General features: G+C 42.9%; 1 protein-coding gene across 1 annotated transcript; it reads left to right on the top strand.

Annotated features, from left to right (window-relative positions):
- Positions 1–368: 368 nt before the first annotated feature.
- On the top strand, positions 369–4,242 carry Cst3 (cystatin C). The gene is made up of 3 exons (NM_012837.1): positions 369–662; positions 2,993–3,106; positions 3,922–4,242. The coding sequence occupies exons 1-3, from the start codon at positions 438–440 to the stop codon at positions 4,003–4,005; spliced, it is 423 nt and encodes a 140-aa protein (NP_036969.1). The 5' UTR covers positions 369–437; the 3' UTR covers positions 4,006–4,242.
- The last annotated feature ends 19,845 nt before the right edge of the window (positions 4,243–24,087 follow it).

Here is a 24,087-nt window from a genome sequence, read left to right as displayed (position 1 = left end):
ATGTCATGGACATTTTAGGGTCCGGAGAGCAATGACTTCTCTGTTGAAACCAGACTGCAAGAAACAGGGAACTGAAGAGTGAAAGGGGAAGCTGTGGAAGAACGCCCTGAAGAAAAGGAACTGGGAAGAACAGAAAGCTAAAAGTGAAGAAGGAAGGAAAAGCCAGGAAGGGGGGAGGCTCAGCGGGAGATGGGCGAGGGAGTGGTAATGGGAGCTATCTGACTTGGGCAAAAGCAGACTAGAAGCTGACAGAAGACAGAGGGCGGGGCAGTTCGGAGGAGGAGGCGGGGCCAGGAGTAGGGCTAGAGGGCAGACGGAAAAGGGAGGGTGGCCGCCGGAAAAGGAGGAGCCAAGAGAGGAGGGCTGGTCTCTATCTCTCACAATTGGGTAAAAGCCGCGCTGTCCTCTCCTCTGCACCGACTCTGTCCTGCGGAACCATGGCCAGCCCGCTGCGCTCCTTGATGCTACTGCTGGCCGTCCTGGCCGTGGCCTGGGCCGGAACCTCCAGGCCACCCCCGCGATTGTTGGGAGCTCCGCAGGAGGCAGATGCCAGCGAGGAGGGCGTGCAGCGAGCGTTGGACTTCGCCGTAAGCGAGTACAACAAGGGCAGCAACGATGCGTACCACAGCCGCGCCATACAGGTGGTGAGAGCTCGTAAGCAGGTACGTGTCCCCGCTGTTCCCTGCTCTCCAGAAGTCTCCAAACCGCTTCCACCCAGGCTCCCCTGGCTAGGGCGCGGTTTGCAACTGCAGGGACTTAGTCAACTGCTTTGCTTCTCTTGGGAGCGTGGTCCTTCCCTTCTTCTCAGCCCTCCTCAATGTGTTAACTAGGTCATTCCTCTTTTGTTTATATTGGAACCCAGAAGAGCACAACGTGTGGGTACCTGTCCTCCTAGCTCTATTTCCAAAAGACCACTGAGCGAGCGGGGTACTAAAAGATGTAGGTCAGAGGCTGCCTGGGTTCAGTTCGCCACCATTATCCACCTGGGGTCAATGTCAACTGCTAATGACCTGGGAGAAGGATAAATAATTCTCATTGAATAAGCGCCCTACTTGAAACTTTCTGACAGACAGGCAGATTTCGTCCCATCCTTCCAGTAAATACTTGGCCCTGTTTGTTCCCACCTCTTTGCTCTACTCAGGAGCATATGTACCTGGGTGGGTGTTTAGAGTCACTCATTCTTGTGAATACTTTCAGAGTAAACACTTCCCGAAAACAAGGGCATTCTCTACATACCAAAGATTCCATTTGGAAAATTGGGAATCCACAGATACTCAGTTCCTAAACTCAAAGCCTCACTTAGTTTGCTGGTCACCATTGTGGACTCTCCTAGCAAGAGCTATTTCTATGCGGTCTGGCAGCCTGGTTGTTTTGTTTTGTTATGTTTTTTCTGAGCACTGCCTGCGCTGCCTTGCTGTTCTTAGCAATGTGGAATGGTCCAGACAGCTGTGGTGATCAGTCCTCTGCCACTTGCTGAGGTTCCTTTTAGTCATGACTCGGTTTGTGACAGGGTGGTCCTCAAAGGTAAATGACCCTGTGATGGATACTGCAGCCATATTGGCTTCTACCTGTGCTTTTTGATTCTCCACAGTGTCCCCAGGGCACATTTCTCAGAAGGGGCCCCTATCCTTAAGAGACACGTGATTGTAGACTGGCACTGAGTCTCTTGACTCTAATGTTGGTGCAGGTCACCAAGCAGGTCCCCTCTTGAGTCTTCTCTGAGGTTCTGTCTAGCTTCCCGCTAGTTGTGACCCTGGAAAGTCCTTGGGAGCAGCCTCAGGGGCTTTGCTAATTGCCCCCAAGATAAGCACAAATCACCCTCCTCCCACTGAGTAGAAGGAGACTACCTTAGATCTAGACTCTGACAGAGGAACTAGCAGCCAGAGCTCATAGGTCTCAAAGTTGACCCAAGAGAGGGCCAGATTTTAGACCACAAAGGGTTGTATCCCAGTGGATAAAATTCATTTCTACCTTCCCTTAAAAATACAAAGAAGTTAAATCCTGCTCTATTTCTGCTGCTGCTGTGATCAACCTTCAGAAAAGTCATCTACTTCCCAGCTGCCTTGGACCTCAATGGCCAGTGCACCTCTTAATTGTGGCAACAGATGGAGCAAAGTGTAGGGAGTTATAGGTTATTGGGTCTGTGGGTCTCGTTTGACTGGTAGGAAAATCAGGACATTCCCCAAATCAAGAGCTATGTTTCTGGTCCCACAGGGCAATACACAGAGCCCTGCCCATACCTCCCACCTAGGTCCCTCAGTCTGCAGTCTGTCCTTACATTTCTGACAAGTTGGTCTAGCATGCCCCATTCTGGGGAGAGGGACAAGTGCTATTCTTAAATTGCAAGTGGAAGACCTACAGGTGAATGATATGCTTGAGGAAATTCTGGAGAATCTTACTGAAGGACAAGACATTTAAGGGCTGTCTTTCCTCTGACTTGAAACATCCCTGTGTGTGAAGCATCCCATGTCCTCTTGTCCCTGGAAGGAGGGAGTCTTGGGTAAATAAATGTGTTCTCTCCAGGTTGCACAATAAATGGAGAAGGTCTGGCTCTCCTCCAGTGGCAGTGTCTAAGCCTGAGGAATGACAGTCAGCAGGACTGAGTTAATCCCGTGCTGCCCCCAAAGCCTTTGCTTATGCTCAGAACAATCCGAGGCTCCTAGAACGCCCTGGCTGTCTTTCCCCTGATGCTTTCCTTTCTGACTCTCTGAAAGGTTTGTCAGTCTGAGCTTTTGCCTTTTGTGCTCTGTTTCTCCTCTTACTCAACTACATGTGATACCCTTGTCAGAGTTGCTCAAAATAAAAGAATTACTAACAGCCTGAGGCCACGTGTCTGGAAGATTTGGCTTGTATTCTCTGTGGGTGAGATTTCTGGCTGCTTGTGAATCCAGGCATAAGTCCTAGGTAAACACTTCAGGTCTGCGATGGAAGGCAGCTAGCTGTGTGTAAATGATTTGACTGGACTGTTGAATCCTACTCTTTTTCACTGTAGCTTGTGGCTGGAATAAACTATTATTTGGATGTGGAGATGGGCCGAACTACATGTACCAAGTCCCAGACAAATTTGACTAACTGTCCTTTCCACGACCAGCCCCATCTGATGAGGGTATGTACTTGTTATTGTCCTAAGGGCAATCATACGGGCAACGGTTTTGATAAGTATTACATTGTGTGGGGGAAGTGCATGAGTAGGGAATGGTGGTTCATGAATGGATACAGGTGAATGTTGGGCACATGTATGTTCATGCCAATGCAATGTGTGTGCCCATGTAGGGGAAGGGTTTATGTACACATGATTAATTTAATTGCCAAATGAATTTATCCTGGGAATTGGGGTATTGATGTACAGTTATCCCTACTGAACTAGAGGCAACTACAAGTACTCTTGCTGGGGAGAAAGGCTCTGTTTAATCCTAACTGGGGCCACCTGCCGAGACCACATGAAAGGGAACAGAACCTATTTAATGGTTGACATCTTCCATGTCTCTTCTGCCTTGACTGCAGGCTTTCTGTGGTGTAACTGATTCCTGTGACACCATGGTTGTGGTGATAGCTCCATTTCCCTTATCACCCTTCCCTCTACCTTGCCACTTTTAGAGGTGTGTCCCATGCCTGTGCTTCTTTCCTGGTGCCCCTCTTACTACTTAGGTAGAGGGCTCATGGGCTCTGAGCCTTTTCCACTGCTTTGATCTCTAGGGCTCCGACACCTTCACAAGCTGTGCTGGGGGTGAAGACTATGGTCTTGTGGAGCCAGGAAAGGGGACACATGCCATCCAGTAATAGACATGAACACACCTGGGACTCAGAAGGGGGAAGGTGTTTCGTTTTCGTCATTGCGTACACCTGTCCCACTGTCCTGGCATAGGTACTTGTCTTAGCTATAGCATCTCGCTGATTGTTCTTCTTTGTTCCCTTTTGCAGAAGGCACTCTGCTCCTTCCAGATCTACAGCGTGCCCTGGAAAGGCACACACACCCTGACAAAATCCAGCTGCAAAAATGCCTAAGAGCTGAGTCTCATAGGACCATGCCAATGGTCCCTTACTTGTTCCCCTACCCTGTAGTGTTTTATCCCTGAGAAGGGTGCTCCAGCTCTGGAGGGCATCTCCGGGGTGTTCCCACCAGGAGACAGTAAAGAAGCTGCTGCAGGCAGGTTCTGCACGTCAGAACAGCTGTCCCCTGGTTCTCTTCTCCTTGCAGTACCTGTCATACCTTGCTCTTGCTCAATTAAAAAATTTAAAAAATGATCCTTTGGCTCTGTCTGAGTTGTTTTTGTCTGCATCAAGAAAAGCCAGAAAACAGGAGCTTTATTATATAAGTACATATTAATCCAGCTAAAATGTTCATAAAATTTGCTTCAATGACCCTTAATATTTTTTGTTTATTTTTATTTTAAAAACTTTTTACGGGGGTTGGGGATTTAGCTCAGTGGTAGAGCGCTTGCCTAGGAAGCGCAAGGCCCTGGGTTCGGTCCCCAGCTCCGGAAAAAAGAACCAAAAAAAAAAAAAAAAAAAAAAAAAAACTTTTTACACAGTATATTCTGCTCATAAAGAGCTACTGAAAACAAATAAAACCACCTAAGCAAACTTCCTTTAAAAAAGATGTTACCGGGGTTGGGGATTTAGCTCAGTGGTAGAGCACTTGCCTAGCAAGCACAAGGCCCTGGGTTCGGTCCTCAGCTCCGGGGGAAAAAAAAAATGTAAAAAAGATGTTACCATAAAATTAAGACAATTTCATTTTTAAGTTAAGTAAGTTAATTTTTAAAGAACCACAACCTAATTAAAAATTGTAAAAAGTCTCGTATTTATAGACATGTATAGTCATCTATAAAGGAGATATGCAAAACTGATATTAACACATGCATGAAAATAAATCTGAGGATAAGGTAAGTTAAAAGCATCTGTTCCCACTTCATTCTTAATGCTATCATCGAAAAAAGAGAAATTAACCAACTGGAACCCCAACTCAGCTGATGAGATTGGTGAAAATGATTTGGAAAACTGCTTAGCATATCCTGAAAGCATCCCATAAGTCTAACAATTCTTCACCTGTTTATATATCCAAGATAAATGGCATAAAATAACTGTACTCTCAAGCGTGTCCATGCTTCTTTCTAGCTATGCTATTCATAAGAACAGAAAGGGAAACAACCTAGGGCTTGAGTGACGGCTCAGTGTTTAAAAGTGGTTAATTAAGGCTGCTTTCCCTCTTGAAACTTAGAATCCATTGTGGGATGACTCATTGGTCTGTTTTCAATATCATGTCCCAAAGAGATACAGAGAAATGAGGAGATCTAGCAAGACTGGGAAGGAGTCAACCTGTGGAGCTGTGCTGACATTGCTGACACTACACTGTAGTTTCAGCGTTTTGGAAAGTTTAAGTTGGAGGAGTCTAAATTCAAGGCTAGCCTAGACAATTCAGTGAGAACCTCCTTCAAAATAAAAACTTAGAGATGGCTGGAAATGCATCTGAGTGGTAGAATTCTTGTACAGCATGTACATGGCCCAAGTTCAACCCCAATATCACATGGTACTGTAACAGTCTCATTTCAGTTGTGATAAAATATGACACAAGCTGATTTGGACAATCACTGAGATTCCCTACCCAGGTGATTCTTCGTCACATCAAATTGATAATAAAAACTAAACATCAAAACAATTACAGCAGTACCATCTAAGGTTATAACCTTAGATCACAGAGCACCATTACTAATGCAAGAGTTAGAAATACTATGAAAATTTAAGAATGTGACACAAAGCCAGGAAGTGATCACACTGTAAAAGAGACACCTGTAGATTTGCTCAATCCATGAATACCTCAAAGCTTTGAAAAAAAAGAAAGCAGTATTTGTGAAAGGTAATAAAGCAAAAGACAATAAAAAGTCATTTATGCTTATACAAAGTAGACGGGTAAAATGTGCAGTGGGTCTGGGAAAAGAACATGAGCTCCCATGCCCTTTCCATTCTCCCATCTCCATCCCTACGTCCCACATCTGGGAACACTAGGGCCCTCTTTTGGAGAACACTTTTGAAGAGTCATTGCACATGCACAGTCACCCATAGTTAAGGTTTCTGTTTCTGTGACAAAGCATCATGACCATAGAAGCTTAAGGATGAAAGGTTTTATTTCAGCTAACAGTTTGTACTCCGTCATCCAAAGGAAGTCAGAGCAGCAACTCAACGCAGGAACCTACAGACAAGGACTGATGGCAGACGCCATGGAGGAGTTCTGTTTATGGGCTTGCTACTCATGATTTGCTCAGCTTACTTTCTTATACCATCCAGGACCACCCATATACATATACATACACACATAAACACACACACACACACACACACACACACACACACACACACACGTATCTAAAACATTTAATTGGGCTTGCTTACACTTTCAGAGATTAAGTCCATTATCGTCATAGCAGCTCATAGGTAGACATGGTACTGGAGAAGCTGAGCATCTATACCCAGATTCATAGGCAACAGGAAGAGAAAAAGCCTCTGGAGATGTTTTTTCCATTGAAGTTCCCTCTTCCAAAGTGATTCTAGCCTGTTGTTGAGTTGGCATAAAAACTAGCCACCACATGTGGAGAAGTGCAACTGGGAAAGAGGAATCTGATTTAGTGCTAATATGCTAATAGACCAAGTAAAGAACCCAACAAGAGAAAGGTTTGTCTAGACTCTTGGCCTCTCTCTTCATCTGCCCTGCTCTGAATTCATACGGCAGGACACTTTCTACAATGGGAGTCCTGTGATGAATGTTAAATGAGGTAAGCCAGAGAACTTTTCTTTGGGGGTCTCACTAAGTTTCCTGTCCTCAAACCCATGACTTTCCTGCCTTAGCATCCTGAAGGCCACAGTTATGAAATCCATCACGATGCCCAACAGAGTTTTACATCTATTATAAGACAACAGGTAAAGGAAGAATGGGGCTTCCAGCACTTGCTTTGAGAAAGAGAAATTCCGGTTTCCAAGAGTCAGATCATGTGATGGGAGGCCTCTCAGGGAATGGGATTTGTATGTTACAGCTTAAGGCCAAAGGCCTTCTTCTCTTGGGAATCCCAGTGTTTGCTCTTAAGGCTGTTGGTTAATTGGACATGGTCATGTAGTTTATCAAGGCCACTCTACTTATTTAAAACTACAGAGTGTGCCTCTTAGCTACATCCTTCATGTCCTCCACAGCAACTCCTAGGGAAGGGAAGCCCAGGCACCACAGCTGAATCAAGCTGAAACATGAAAGTTAAACTCAGAGCAGCACTATTTCCTTTCTGTTTGTATTTTTCCTCCTTAACTTTTTTTAAGCTAATCTGGACATATTCCAAAACACTGCTGCTTCTGCTTCATTTTCCAAAGAAACAGGATTCTTAGGAACAGCATGTTCTAAACATGAGCCCTTCCAGTTGCCCTCCTAGCTGCGAGCTGTGCAGTGGCTCTTGAGAAGAGAACAAATTCTCTCCCTGGCAAGTAGTAGGTGCTGAGAGCCTCCCCGACCCACTTGCTCTGCTCACATCTCTCAGGAAAAATATTCCTCACTGGGCCCTCACCCAGCTGCTGAGGAGTAGAACCTCACCACGCTTCCCTTAGTGGTGCTGGGGGCAAGTCAGAGCACAGCAGCTCTATTTTTAGAAGAAGCAAAACAAGTGAATGGGCCAAGTATTACATGGGAGAATCTTTGCTTCTCAGATTTTAAGCTGTAACTTACCACCCACAGAATTAAACAGGACAATGCTCTCGTGAATGCAAGCTGCAACCTGAGAATCAAGGGTGGGTTCTCTGTGAGAGAACATCTCATAGGTGCTTGCATAAGACTCTTACTGCCCTGGGTCACTTTCCTTGGGATTTGTAGTCTTGCACAATGGACAATCTCTAATTATCTTTCCCCCATTCTTTCCTTTTCCTTTTCCAAATGTCTTTGGCCGCGCGCGTGTGTGTGTGTGTGTGTGTGTGTGTGTGTGTGTGTGTGTGTGTGTGTGTGTGTGTGTTGGGGGAAGGGGAGCAGTGGTAGCAATGACGTTGCTTTTTGCCTTCTGTGTTTTCAGATGAACCCAAATTCTTTATCTTGAGCTCAAACACCATTAATGTAAAATTTTCATGAGCAATTTAGGTGTAATTGTTAATAACAAGTAAAGTTGGTGTATATATATGTGGAAAAACATTTATAAATGAACTGTTCATTGTTTCAGCATCTTTTGGGGGAGCAGGTATGGTGGCATATGCCTTTGATCCTAACAACCGAGGCAGATGGATCTTTGTGAATTCAAGGCCAGCCTGGTCTATATAGCAATTTCTAGTCTAGCCAGAGCTTTGTAGAGAGACAATATATCAAAAAAATTGTATTCAGTAATATAAAATCTTAATGTTATATTGTGCTAAAGTTCATAAATATTTATTATCTGTCTTGATCATTTCTAAATGAAGAAGAAAGGAAAGATATCAGGTTTTAGTAGAACATCTTATCTATCCTTTGATAATTCCACATGTCACCAACATATCTTGGCTGTATAGACCCCTAGCCTCCCCTCACTATTCTTAGACACCCTAAACTTGTCCCTCTACATCTAAACTTGTCCCTATACCTCCTCCATGCCCTTTCCTTTTTTGTAACTCATTAAGTCTTATTAATACTGCCTTCTGGCCTGTTGAAACATCAATTAATAAGCATAAGTTGAAGTCAATATACTTGGATATCTTTTTATGGTATAAAAAAAGCAAATATATTAGGGTCTGTGTGTTGATGAATATGGAAAAACTGGACTGGGAGATGGCTCAGTTAGCAAAGTGCCTATTGAATAAACATGAAGGCGTGAGTTTTGCTCCCTGGCACCAATGTAAAAGGCAGAATTGGCAGTTCATGGGTATAACCCCAATGCTGGGGGTAAAGGAAAGTCAACAGGATCCCTAGAGCTCGTTGACCAATGAATCTGGCTAAATTGGTACACTCCAGGTTCACTGAAAGCTCCATCCCCAAAGAATAGGATGGAAAGCAGTGAAGGAAGACATTTAATGCCAACCTCTAATTCTGTCGTCTGCCGTTCACACAAGTACCCATGCACTACATACATACAAACACCTGTGGGATCATATACATACATGTCATGTATACACACACACACACACACACACACACACACACACACACAGTTCTGTATATTAAATGGCACTTGTCTGCAGAATGATTTTGAAAGTTGCAAAGGATTAAAATTCCCTCTCATATATGTGCAAGTCCTTTATTTTTTATGAAGCAGGTTGTGCGATTTGGAACTCGGAGTCTCATTTTGCATTCTTCTGATTCCCACACTTAAAAATTTATTTCCCACAGATAAATTCATCAGGTATGAATGGAGCTTCTTTGACAAAAGTAACCAATAGATTATTTAGATCAAATAGACTCCTTGTCTGGCTCTTTGATCTACTCAATTTTAGAGGTTTATGCATATCCTAGCCAAGGAGTGTGCTCCAACTCTTCATATTACCCTCCTGGGGGCTGGAGAAATGACTCAGCAGTTAAGAGCACTGACTGCTCTCCAGAAGTCCTGAGTTCAATTCTCAGCAACCATATTGTGGCTCACAACCATCTGTAATGGTATCTGGTGCCCTCTTCTGATAGGTCTGAGGATGGCTACAGCATACTCATATATATGTATGCATAATACATACCTTTAAAAAAATATTACCCCCCCTGAGAACCATAACAGAAATGTTAGATACTGAGTCTTAACCTGGATTCCTTTGGTTGTGGTGCAGCAAGCTAGGCATGATCTCCAAGCTGGCCTTTGGTGATCACTATGTTGATGGTCCCTCTGAAAACTCCTGGTTTGTGATCCTTTGATTCAATGAGCATATGCTTAGTGTAGACCAATGATCCACCAGGAGCCTTGAAGGTCATTTACAGGCTGCCTGCACTGTACAGCCTATCTGGATCATTTACTGGACACTCAGCCATCCAGAGGCATATCCTGCCTGCAGATTTTATCTCCCAAGTTGAAATTTCTTTTAAAGACAAGCAGCAGTGCTCAAACTTTGGAACATGGTCCTATCCCTCTCAGCATACTGTAGGATCCAACCTACTGAGCCCAAGAGGAAGAGAGAGAATGGCTTATGGGGGAGGTATCATGCTCTGAACATTGCTGTCTTCCATTACAAGGCTACCCATTCTGACCTGCGAAGAGAAGTAATGACTTCAGGGGACAGTGTTTGGTTAAATGTGAGAACTCTAAACTTTTACTAAAGAGCCTTTATCTCATTGGCAGAGGGGTAAATTTCCTAAACAGAACTCCAATGGCTCAGGCTCTAAGATCAAGAATCAATAAATGGGATTTCATGAAACTGGAAAGCTTCTGTAAGGCAAAGGACATAGTCAATAGGACAGTCCGGCAACCTACAAATTAGGAAAAAAAAAAAAACCTTCACTAACCCCATATCCTATAGAGGGCTAATATCCAAAATATATAAAGAACTCAAGAAACTAACCACCAGGAAACCAAACAAACCAATCAAAAACTGGGGTATAGAACTAAACCGAGAATTCACAACAGAGGAATCTCCAGTGGCTGATAAGCACCCAAAGAAATGTTCAAAGTCCTTAGTGATCAGGGAAATGCAAATCAAAACAACCCTGAGATTCCACCTTACACCAATCAGAATGGCTAAGATCAAACCCTCAGGTGACAGCACATGTTGGCCAGGTTGTGGAGAAAGAGGAACACTACTCCATTACTGGTAGTATTACAACCACTCTGGAAATCAATCTGGAGGTTCCTCAGAAAATTGGATATATATCTACCTGAAGACCCAGCTATACCACTCTTGGGCATATATCCAAATGATGTACCACCATGCCACAGGGACACATGTTCCACTATGTTCATAGCAGCCTTATTTGTGATAGCCAGAAGCTGAAAATATTTCAGATGTCTCACAATGGAAGAATGGATACAGAAAATGTGGTTCATTTTCATAATGGAATACTTCTCAGCTATTAAGAACAAGGATATCATGAGTTTTGCAGGCAAATGTATAGAACTAGAGAATATCATCCTGTGTGAGGTAACCCAGACCCAAAATGATATGCATGGTATGTACTCTTAATAAGTGGATATTAACCAAAAAAGTACAGAATACCCAGGATACAATTCACAGAGCTCAAGAAGGTTAACAAGCTGAAGGGCCCAAGTGAGGATGCCTCAATCTCACTTTGGAGGGAGAAGAAAGCAATCACAGGTTGGGGGTAGGGGGTGACCTGAGTGGAAAAGGGGACAGGGAGGGGAAAACAGGAACATGATCAGATATTGGGGGGTGGACAGTACTGAAGCCCAGGGCCAGCAGAATGAATTGACACTAGCAACCTCAGGGGTGGGAGGTGTGGGGACCCTCTACAATGTACCAGGGAACTGGGAAGTGAGAGGCTGTCCAGACTCAAAGGGAGGGACCTTAGATGAAATGCCCTGCAGTGGAAAGAGGGAACTTGTAAAGTCCACCTCCAGTAGAGAGACAGGGCATCAAGTGAAGCAATGGGGTTGCCATCCCATAGTCAAAAACTTTGACCCACAATTGTTCCTGTCTGAAAGAACTGCAGGGATGGAACTGGAGAAGAGCCTGAGGGAAAAGAGGTCCAGCAACAGGCCCAAAGTAGGATCCAGCTCAAGGGGAAGTCCCTAGACCTGACACTATTACTGACACTATGCTGTGCTTACAAACAGGTGCCTAGCATAAATGCCCTCTGAAAAGCCCAACAAGTAGCTGAAAGACTCAAATGCAGATATTTACACCCAACCAATGGACAGCAGCTGGTGATCCCTGTGGTTGAGTTAGAGAAAAGCTAGAAGAAGCTGAGGAAGAAAGTGACCCTTTAGGGAGACCAGCACTCTCAAACTAACCTGGATCTGTGAGATCTCTCAGATGCTTAGTCACGAACCAGGCAGGATACACCAGATAATATGAGTCCCCCAACACAAAATACAGCAGAGGACTCAGTGAGAGATGCACCTAACCCTGAAGAGACTTGAGGCCCCAGGGAGTGGGAAGGTATGGTGGAGTGGGGTGGGAGTGGGGACAGCCTGTTGGAGACAGGGGTGGCAGGAGGAGGTGTGGGATGTGGAACAGAGGGCAGACAGGGTGGTATAGGATAAGGACTGGAATGTGAAAAAAATTAAAGAATAAAAAAAAAGGGGGCTGGGGATTTAGCTCAGTGGTAGAGCGCTTACCTAGGAAGCGCAAGGCCCTGGGTTCGGTCCCCAGCTCCGAAAAAAAGAACCAAAAAAAAAAAAAAAAGAATAAAAAAAAAGAAGAAGAAGAAAATAGGAGCCAGAGGCTGGGACAGCTGGGGCAACATTTAATAAAAGTCTGTTGTTTTTTTTAAAGAAAGAAGAAAACAAAGGAAAAGTAAAGTGAATTTAGTGTTTATTTCTAATTTATAAAAAGTTTCCTATGAAAGCTCTCTGAGAAACCAGAGAAAAGGCAAAAGATCCTAAATAAGACAAGGAAAATTGCCTTCCTCTCTTTGGTTTCAGCATGCCTGCATCTTTTTTTTTCTTTTTTTTGGGGGTGGGGCTGGGGATGGAACCCAGGACCTTGCGGTTCCTAGGCAAACGCTCTACCACTGAGCCAAATCCCCAACCCCTGCATCTTTCAAATACTTGATCACATGGTAAAAAATTCATCACAAGTTTACACATAAATTCAAATCATAAATTAAATAGGAAGTTTATAACGGTGAATGTTTACATTCGTATCCATTAGTAGTAATTATCTGGCTAAACATTCATCAACTGTCACAGCCTCATGGAGAGTTAAAAACGTAACTAAATTATTAATGAAATTTTGTATAGGTAAACCCAGTTAATATTTTATTTTGTCCTAGCACCTATAAAAAAATCATTAGTTCCCTTTTTATGACCTTTGGTTAATAGTTTTACAACCTTTTGGAATGTGCTCTGCATAGTAGAATGTCTATCTCAGAAGTGACACTAAGTGTTCTGACTAAGTGACTGGCAAAATTCTCATTGCAGTTTTGACTATCAGAAAAAATTTAATAGTATTATTAAAAGAGCTTAGTAATTACTATAAGTTTAGGAATTCTTACAAGGTCATCATTAAGGATAAAGAAATCATCTACTTTTCTACAATGTAACACTACAAGACAGAACATCTTTGTAGTTCTGCTTAGATCTTCTCAAAATGTTGGGAGGGGGGCTAAAAACTAGTGATTGTTATATATGTAATAATAACAGGAAAAGCATATTAATAGTAGAAATCTTTCTGAAAATGATTTTCTGATGGACCTTGCCTACCAGAGCTCTGTTATAGATCCTTAATCTAAGGTAAAGTCATCTCAGGAAGATCACCTGCTAGTTATTAGCTTGTTGCCTCCTGACAGACTGTGAAGACTCAGGTCTTTAACTTGAAGTGCACTGTAATGAATGAAACATTTGCTGTAGTTATCTCAGGTCATTTAGCCACAGACTGTTCTTCACTGGACTCACTACGAGCTTTTCTTTCCCTACATCTGCTCCCAAACTGAATGTCCAAAGTGAAGCATCTCCAAGCAAACTCTAATACCCACCCATTCTCCTCTCCTAACCCTCAACTTAAATCACCCTATCTGGGACCAAAGAGCTACTCTTTGAATCCAAAAAAGCAGCGAAGTATTATTTTATTTTTGATAAAGTAATGACTCTGTAAGTTAGAAAATGCAGGCAAGATTAAGATAAAAGGAAAATTCTTTACCTGCTCTAAGATGCTGACACAAGCACCAAGAGTCAGGTTGCCTTGTCATTTCTTTACGACCTTTGGGACACCTTATCTAGATCATTGGCCTTAACTCACCACAAATATGCCTGCTAATTTGAGACCAAGTGTGTCCAACTGTAGCATTAAAAACAATGAATGACCAGTCCAGGCACAAACCCACCCAGACATATTATACTTCTATTTTAATAAATCTCATAGTTATCTCTTCACTGAATCCACTGCCTGTGGCATTGGGAAAATAGGTTTCAACCTAAACTTTTGGCCAGAATTCATCTGTTCTGTGATGGCACTTGAGAAAGAACTTAGCTTGGTTAAGAAGAGCCAATGTGAAGATCTTTTCCCCATCTGTAGTTGCTGTTTTGTCCTACTGACAGTGTCCTTTGCCTTACAGAAACTTCAGTTTCATCAGGTTTCATTTGTCAATTGATGATCTTAGAACCTGAGTCATTCCCCCTGTGCCAATGGATTTGAGACTCTCCCCCCTTTCTTTTCTTTTAAATTCAGTTTATCTGGTTTTATGTAGAGGTCCTTGATCCACTGGGACCTGAGCTTTCTACAACCCAGGTCCCCAGAGCTCCCAGAGACTGAGCTATCAACAAAAGAGCATAAAAGAGCTGGTCCATGGCCTCTGGCACATGTGGAGCTGAGGACTGCTTTGTCTGGCCTCATTGAGAGAGGATGTGCCTAATCCTGTAGAGACTTGATGCCCCAGGAAAGGGGAATGTGGGAGGGGATGTGGGGTGTGGGTGATTGTGTGAGGGGGAATAGGAGATGGGGGAGCACCATCTCAAAGGCAAAAGGGAGGAAGGGATAAGAACTATGAGAGATGGAACCAGGAAGGTGGCAACATTTGAAATGTAAATAAATAAAACAAATTTTAAATAAATCAATCAATCAATTAACTAACTAAAAATAAAAGAGAATAGCTGATGTACCTAGAATAGTAAAGAAGGCAGAAAACAGACAGTATCTGTGTCTGGTCCCTCAAAAGGAAGTGTGAGCCCCATCATGGGTTTCCTGTGGACATTTCCAAAACAAGTGCCACTGCTGGACACTTGGGGTCAGTCTCTAAATAACACAAGCCAAAGAAATGGAAATTGGCTGTGTTAATGGAAACTGCTTCAACAGATCCAAAAAGGGCTCTGAATGGAATCATTTCCAGGAGAAGGGAGCCATTGTCTAGGCCTGTAGAGCCATTAAAAAAGAGGAAAAGACCACAATGGCTACATTGGCCAAGTTTAAATAGAATGTTTTAGAACCAGAAGCAGTAAACACTGCCCGAAAACAGAGAGAAAATTCTGAGAACATTGTGTACTGTGGACATACTGTGGTTTGAGGCTGGAATGAATATCCCAAAAACAACTCTGCAAATAAAGCTTTCAGGACAGAGCAGCATTGGGAATGACTGGGAAAGAAAGCTTTTAGGGTCTCAGCTTTGCTTGTGCCTTATTTCAAGTGAAACTAGATTTGTTTCTAATAAAGAAAGAGCTCAGAACACATTCTGACACTGGAGAGGAGACAGGAGGGTGGGCATGTTTTATTAGCCAACAGTTACAAGGTGCTGTGAAAGATTACACAGTGTTTAAATTCGGCATCAACCCATGTCACAGGAGAGGAACAAGGTCTAAGCAAAGGCTAAGAACTTTTCAATAGGCAAACTTTTCAATAAATAACCCCACCCTACACCATCAGTCTCTTTTGCTTTTTCTTCAGATTTAGTCCAGGCATCCCCAGACCAAAAAAAAAAAAAAAAAAAAAATCTGCCTGATCATTGAAAGCCGCAGAACCAAGCAGCCAGTGACTAAAAATTCTAAAACTGTGGGTCAAATGAGTCTTCCCTCTTTCTAAGGCATGTGTGTGTGTGTTTTTTTTTCACAGCAGAGAGGTGAGCAACACAGACCCTTCCAAAGAGACCATTCAGGTTTAGTTACCCAGAAGTTGTTTTCTTGAGCTCTAACCTCAACCTGAACTAGACCAAGAATCTGAACTCAAAGCCACATGACAATGTGTGAGTCTATTTCTGAACCTGCGGCACTCACAGCATCCTGGGAAACCAATGGTGCCTGAATCATAAAACTCTCTGACTCCTGCACATTTCTGCACATCCATCTTGCAGCTAAGATATTTTGGAGCCATGATCATCTCATTGGCCACCAACTTGATGATCATTATCATAACCGGGCTTGATACACTAGAGACAATTTCCCGCTAATCAGCGATAGCACCATTGTGGCAGAAACCTTCCCCTAATGAATTAAGATTTCAAGGAACCAATCACTGAGGAAGTAGGCAGGACTTCAGGGTGGAGAGGGGAAGAGGTAAAGCAGGAGAAAAGATAGGGTTTTCGGGGTGGGAGACGAGCATGGAGGCCAAAATGTAGGTAGTGGAGGTCCCCAGCTCAGGTGGTGGATCCGTTGGGATCTGCTATCGGAGGATTTAAGTTAGAAGGGCTTACAAATAGGGTGCTAGTTCCTACGACAGCAATTGTGTTACCTGTTGACTCTAAACTAAGTTTGTGTGGTGTTTCCCTTCACGCAGTGACTCAACTGGGTTCCGGAGAGAAAGGTACTGCAGCAAAGCGTGGATTTTCAAGAAGCCCACCTCAAAAGGCTATGGGAATTTGGAAGCATGTGGCACTGACCCACCATGGGAACTTAGCAAGCCAGGTGGAGAGATTTCGGAGCTCCGGGTCAAAGAGTCTGATAGGCTGAGGTAGCTTGCTGGCAGTAGTGTGGGATTGTCATTTTTATATTTCACACTACACACCGCAGAAACGTTTATGGGGCATCTGTCTTGATGGTTCTTCTGTTAGTATCATGCTCACCAAATCACCTCTAGTTTTAAAACAATTCCCTCAGGGGGAATGCCAAGAAATACCACTTTTGTGGCAGTGGAAACTGGTTAACATAACATAAAAGATTAAGAGATAGGAGTGAGGCTTCAACTCCAGTGCATCTAACTCCAATGAGTCCATTGTCTCCCTTGCCTCCTGCTATGGCCTCTACAAATTGCAATATATTGACCAGAAGTGTAACCTAAAAACTCCAGCCTTTACAGACCTGTCCAGTGATAAAATAGTTTTCTTCACAGTCAACACAAATCCCTCTCACCAGTCCCCACGTCCACACTCCTACCGGCTCAGTAAGAGTCATCCCAGTATCTCACTCCACTCTCCAGAGTACATGATTGGCTGTAATTTCAACTGCCCAGGGAGACAAATGCCTTGAAAAAAATAAAGCCAAGGCTCAAAGGGGGCAAATGACTAAAAGTCATGTGCTATAAGGTGGATATAGTCTGTCCCCACTGAGACTCACCTTGAGACTCAGTTTACAAATATTGGATAGTACTGGCACTTTTATGGGATAAGTTCACGAGGCTCAACTATCGCAGAGAAATGAAGTTCTACTAAGAAAAACTCCAATGGGTTGGGTACCACAAAGGAGGCTGTTATAAAGGAGACCAACCCACCCACCATTCTGACTCCCTCCCTTCATGAAACCACTTAGATGAATGTTCAGCGTGTGGCTGTGTAAAATTCCTTCTAGGAGTGAACAGAAAGCTGATGCCATGCTCTTCAGCCACCAAAGCTGTGTTTCCTACCCCTGTATATTTTGTTGTAGCATCAGAAAATGAACTCACGCAAAGTTGTGTTTCCAAATAATGAAAGACTGAGGCCCAAACTTGCCAATTCGGGAACCTGATAATTCCATCAGCATCAATTCCAATGACAAATACATGGCACACTTCCTAAAAGCTTATATCCAAACTCAAACCTTAAAGAGAGAACATAGCTCAGAGATCCATCTATGAAAGTCTATGGCTGAGAGTCAAGGATTGGAGGCTCTGCTGACAAGCCACCCCAGGCCTGAATATATTCTTGCATTTCTCTTTCTGAGCCAAGATCAAAATGTAAGTTCCTTCATCCCACCAGTGAAGCAGCCAACATGCTTTTAGAAAGCTGGAATTCATCAGAAACCCTGGTGGAATTTGGCCTTTTCAATTTCTTTTGATAGTAACAGCACCACAGACAGAATGTGTTGTAAAACCAAGGTTTATTTCACTCTGCAGTTCTGGTTCAAGGTCAAGTGGATAGCATCTACTGATGGCAGAGGCCTAAAGCAGTACACATGGAGAAACAGGTGGGCTCCAGAGACCAGACAAACAAAGTGTCTTGCACAACAGATCAATCTCGAGGTGATCCACTGACCTATCAATCACATGAATGCTTAGTCCTACTTAATGTGCTTTTTCTCTTCTCCCCCTCTCTCCCTTCCTCCTTCCCTCCCTCCATATATATATATATATATATATATATATATATATATATATATATATATATAAATCATACTTTATCTGGGACTTTTCCTAAGCTAGTCAAATCGTCTACCACTGACCTACACTGCTTGCCTAAGTTCTACCTCTTAATATCTCAGAGTGGAGACTAAGTTTCAGCATGTGCTTTGGCAGGGACAAGCCATATTCAAACTGCAACAGAAAATAACAAAAATGAATTACTCTACAAATAGTAGTACCAGAAAAGTAAGTTGTGCATCTGGTGGTTGGCATTCATCGTTGACAGATGCTACCTTCACAACACATACATTCAAACTTCAGGTGAAACAAACACACACACACACATGCACACACACACACACCACAGCAATAAAACAACTCCTAATGACATTGTTATATACAGAGATTAATGCATGGCTCACCAGATAAACTTCTTCTTGCAGTATATGGTAATTAACACAGAAACTCCCAACTGGACTCATTCCAAAACAGTGTGTCTTTATCTCACCTCTCCCCTCATGGCTACCAGATCTATGCAGAAGTAGAAACAAAAAGATTCTAAGAACTAGAGGTGAAAGATGACTACAAGAAAAACAAAGTTTTCCAGACACAATTGGACTGATGATACACTTAGGAACTCACAGACTATGACAACATGCACGGGACCTGCATAAGTTCAAGCCAGAACATATTCTAGCATGGAGAAGAATTGGGCACAAAAATCTCGATCCCAGCTGAGAAGCTACTTTCAATTGATGATGGCTGGAAGAAGGAAAATAACTTTTGTTCAATGTAATGGCACTAGGTATATCAACCACATTCTAAGCAGACCTTGTACTTAAGAATAGTTAAACAACCTCAAACACACTCCGTGGGGTGTGTGTGTGTGTGTGTGTGTGTGTGTGTGTGTGTGTGTGTGTGTGTGTGTGCCTGTTAGTAGGTATTTTAAAGAGAGAGAAAGAGCATGAAGTTATGTGGGTAGGGAGGCAGGGAGAATCTGTGAGGAGTCTGGGGATAGAAATAATCAAAATATATTGTATGAAACTTTTAAAAAAAGTAAATAAAAAGATAGTATGTAGACAAAATATAGACCAAAGGAAAGGGGTTTTAAATTATTTACTTATTTTTAATTATATCTGTATTGGTGTTTTGTCTGCATGTATGTCAGTGTGAGAGTTTTGTAGTCCCTGGAACTGAAGTTACAGACAGTTGTGAACTGTGATGTGGGTGCTTGGAATTAAACCCAGCCTCTGGAAGACCACATAATGGTCTCTTAACCACTAAGCCATCTCTCCAGCCCAGGAAAGGATTTTTAATGAGATTTTTTTTTAAAGCTATAAACAAATTTATTACATGTTGAAATGTATTTGATCTGTTACTAGCACAGTGATCCCTAATAAAACTAAAAAGAGAACCATCTACCTGAAAGCTCTCCTAGAGCCTAACCTGAAAAACCAAATGCAGGCACATGGGAAGTGGGCGTGGGCGCTCTGCATTCAGCTCTAAGAAGAAAGGAGTAGAATCCAGGCAATAGGGAATGATATAAATGGCTAGCCTGCTAGGGTGAGGCAAGGAAAATGAAGGAGATCTGTCTACAAATGCCAACATGGTGACTCATTATCGTGAGTTGAGTAAAGCATCCAAGCTGTAAGAAATGCAGCATGCCTAATTATGCAAATGTTAAAGGCATAACACTTAATTAGAAACAGCTTAAGTATTACTTATCTCCAATGCTTGGATTTGAGATTGTTATGGATTTTGGAAAATTTATTATCAAGAAGAAAACTTAGATATGGAAATTGTATATTAGAATACTGTAGGAAGCCACTAAAATGGCTACTCCACGATTCAAGTGGAAGGTTTTTTTTTTTGTTGTAAATAAGAAAGAGAGAAAGAACATCCAGAGGCAGAGGGAAGAGGCCACAGGAAAGAGAAAAAAACAGACTGGACATGGCTAGAGCTATCTGCGGGAGAAGGGAGAATAGTAGCAGAGAATTGTAAGAGACAGAATAGAGAGGAGCAGGGGAAAATACTTTTCATAATAAGGGAACAGGAAATGAGATGGAAATTGAAACAGCCTGGGAGCTAGCCTAGAGCAGGAGTGGAGAAGGGGACCCCTTGTGGCTTTAGGATGTGTAATAAGTGCATGTAAATAGGGACCAAAGGAGTCCAGAGGGTAACATTGGCTTTGGTATACATGCAATAGGAAGCCAGATGCTTCATCCAACAGAGGAGAGGAAGTGGCTCTTCCTGGAAAACACAAACCTTTCATAGGTTCCTGAGGGATGCTTCTGTTTTTCCTCACAGTATTCAACCCAAGCTGAGCTCATGCTGTCAACTTAGATGTAGTCAGCAGGCCTATCCTTTTGGAATGCTTGGGGCGGGGGTGGGGTGGGGGGAACGTTCCTTCACCTAACAGAAACTAAGTCTAAAAATGAAACTCTCTTATACTTCATGCATCCCTAATAATCATACCATAAGGATAACTTAATATCAAATATTAGTGACCCTGCATTTTGACTATGGCCATGACATGAGTCAGAGCTGGAATTTCCTACTGTGGAAATCTGACACTAAAAGTCTCAGGTTTTGAGGAATTTCAGACTTTTGATTTTCAGATAATGGTTGCTATCTATCTAAAGTTTCAGTTGATAGTTTCCAGACAAGGCTTGGGGGAGCATATGGTTATAAAGTGAAGCCTAAGAGAGATGGTTCTTGCTGATGCCTGCATAGAAACATCATAAGCATAGTGGTCTCTCATAAAGCTAAACAGGAAATGGTTTTACCCTGAGAATATGATACAATTTCCTGGCTGGCTGAAGCCTATGTAATGTGGATTTTCTATTTTAATGAAACCTATATTTTACCTAGCAAATGTGGTACCAAAGCACTTTGGAAGTGTGTGTTTAAAATAAAGGTTTGGCACTGTTGTTATTTAGCACCCAACTTCTCAGGAAAGAAAATCATACTTGGCAGGAAGAGAGAAACACTCTGGTAGTGCTTCCTGATCCACACAGTAAACATTGGCCTGTGTACAGAAAGGCCTCAGGACTTTTGGCTCCTGGAAGGGAGGAAAAAACTTTTTAATCCTTTTGTACATTACTGAGATTGAATTCAGGGCCTTGATCTGACGCCAACAGCAACCACTGAGCTACTCCCTCAGCCCTTAGTTCTTTGAAACAGAGTCTTCCTATGCAGCTCAGGATTGCTTTGAACTCCCCACCTTGTTGCCTCATCCTCCTGAATGCTAGAATTAAAACGTGTACCACCACTTGGAAAATGCCATTTTAATAGAAATCTATAAGCAGCAACAAACACATTCAAAAGAGGAACATATTTATATTAGAAAACATTTTTTCCTCTCTCCTCCTTCTAACCTTCCTCAAATCTATTTGTCCACATCGAGCCAAAGTTAACTAGAAACCCTGGCTTCTGAGCCCTTGGACAGAAAAGAACAGTATCTCCAAAATGCATCAGTCTTCCACTCAGAACAGAGTTAAGGCAGAGGATACCCCATTTACAAGTCAGAAGTGAGGGCAACATTAGGTGGGTAGAAATGAAACCTCTAGAGCTTTTGACTTGTATATATGGCAAGTGGTCCCCAGATGGGGTTTCACATAACCTTGTGTTTGTAGTTCAACGCCATTTTACCATCATTACACACAACCATTACCCTCTTTTTAGTTCAAATTTGCTGGAAGTCTCTGTGGGGTTCATTTTTCAATTGTCAACACTCAAAGCCACCTGAAGACTGAGTCAAAGAAGCCAAAAATGGAAGAGCTTGGCCAAGGATATGGGTGCTAAGTGCTCCCGAATCCTGGAATCTGGGCCAGAGAGATCTCAACAGGTAAATGTGCCCGCTGCACAAACCACACGACCTGAGCTCAGTCACTGGAACCTGAATAACCAACTCTTCAAAGTTGCTCTCTATCTCCCACACATACTCCCCTCCACCCACGAACATAAATAAAACACAAAACACAGAATCCTACAATGTGTCTTCTGAAAGACCCCCCGGAGCAGGGAGACCCTCACTCAAGTCTCGGGATGATGCGACCCCCCAAGAACTCGTGTGAGACCATCCTTGCTGTAATAAACATGAGGTTTATTGATAGGAACCAGTGCACTGGGGTCGAGACTCATATCCCACGCAGAGGCAGTGGAGTTCGACCCCGAGAGGCTGGGAGAAAGGGTATTTAAAGGGAGAAACCACAACACAAGGGGGCAGGGATGGCGTCATTGGAAAGTGTAGAGAATACCAGTGAAATATCACAAGGAGGAGCTTCCTGTTTCTCAAGATTGTTCTCTAAGGGCCTTATCTTAAGTCCTTTTTTTAGTTCCTGGGAGAGCAGGCTCAAGAAATGTGACCTTTTACTTACAGGTAGAGGGCAGGGTCTGGAATTTCAGGTTTTTAGGGCTTTTTTAAACTTCTGACTTCTTAGCTGCATTTTTTATTCTTTCACTTCAACCTCTGTCAGGGACCTCTATGCACCATACTTATTTTATTCTCTTTTCCTATTTTACCTTTATGGATTGTGAACTCCAGCTTGTGTTTCAGCATATGGGAGACACAAGGGATGAAAGGTCTATTTGAGAGTCCTCTAAAGGAATGCAAAGCAGACAGTACAGGGCCCTGGGCAAGTGGCTTAGAAACTACACAGTTGATCCTAAGAACTAGAGGAACCCAGAGAATGAGGATCGGGATTGGAAAAGATGGAGTGAAATGGTAAGAAGATGAAGCAACATGACCCAGACAGGTAGGACAGGGTCAGGACTATTCTCTGAACCTCCTGAAATGTGGTCCAGGAGCCAGGCATAATGGAACTCATGAGAAGAGCATATTCCTTCCCAAGATAGCCCTCCTGGGATGCAGAACTTGCATTCATTTAAGATATTCTGATCACCTTAGATGTTGTATGCAGCTACATATGATGGTTAAAATGCCCCAGAAAATAGACCTAGCTGCAGGCCACTAAGGCACACATAGCACATCTTGAAGATGCTTCCTAGTGTCACTATTTCACAGAGAGGACCTGGCAATTTGTTTTTACTCATCGATGATCCTTTTGTTATTGATGTTTACTTGTATCTTTGGTTATGAAAGTCCTGAGAAACTACTAAAACTTTCCTATAAGACCCATATGACAGGTCCAGTGCCAGGAAACAGATAGGCACCTCAGAAATTCTGCCTGCCCCAGAATGAAAAGAAACACCTACCGAGATATAGCTTAGTGAGCCAGAGTTCTTACAAGGTCATAAGAGTTTTTGGAAAAAAGGTGACATTCTCTCTTTACTTGATGTACTGGCTGGTTTTGCATGTCAACTTGACACAAGCTGGAGTTATCACAGAGAAAGGAGCCTCGTCTGCAGAAATGCCTCCATGAGATCCAGCTGTAAGACACTTTCTCAGTTAGTGATCGAGTGGGAGGACACATTGTGGGTGGTGCCTGGATTTCATAAGAAAGCCAGGGAAGCAAGCCAGTAAGCAGCATCCCTCCAAGGCCTCTGCATCAGCTCCTGCCTCCAAGTTACTGTCCTGGGTAAGTTCCTGTCCTGACTTCCTTCCTTGGTGAACAACAATGTGGAAGTGTAAGCTGAATAAACCTTTTGCTCCCCAACCTGTTCCTTGATCATGAAGTTTTGTGCAGGAATAGAAACCTTGACTAAGATACTTGAATTAGGTCTTTAGATACTAGATTCTCAGTTGAAGAAGGGAGGTTATCTCAGCCCTTTACAGATACAGCATGAATATTATCGAATATTATCAGGAGTCACTTGGGAAAGGCTAAAGGTTAGTGGATGGCTTTCGTGAAAATGGCCCACCACTTTTTTGCATGGTCTGCAATGGGTGAGCTCTGAGAGGCAAGGTCCCTAGAGACTTCATCCCAGCATTGCTTCTTGCTACTGATCTGCCTCTTCTATCACTACATGGTCTAACAATTCTTGAACATTAGCGCACCCTATTGGGCAAGGTTCCTTCAGAAAAACATGAACCTGAACTTTCATGAATTAATGTTGTTTAGACAAATTAATAATTTTTAGCATTCC

Source organism: Rattus norvegicus, chromosome 3 (genome assembly GCF_021556685.1).
Source record: "Rattus norvegicus strain SHRSP/BbbUtx chromosome 3, alternate assembly SHRSP_T2T, whole genome shotgun sequence".
Taxonomy (NCBI): domain Eukaryota; kingdom Metazoa; phylum Chordata; class Mammalia; order Rodentia; family Muridae; genus Rattus; species Rattus norvegicus.
This window is presented reverse-complemented; position numbering and strand designations above follow the sequence as displayed.

What these genes read in the sequence shown, in the direction of transcription:
- Cst3 (NM_012837.1), top strand. Translation starts at nt 438, where the DNA reads ATGGCCAGCCCGCTGCGCTCCTTGATGCTACTGCTGGCCGTCCTGGCC. An exon ending in TGGTGAGAGCTCGTAAGCAG is followed by an intron (nt 663 to 2,992) that starts GTACGTGTCCCC and finishes TTTTCACTGTAG; the next exon opens with CTTGTGGCTGGAATAAACTA. An exon ending in ACCAGCCCCATCTGATGAGG is followed by an intron (nt 3,107 to 3,921) that starts GTATGTACTTGT and finishes TCCCTTTTGCAG; the next exon opens with AAGGCACTCTGCTCCTTCCA.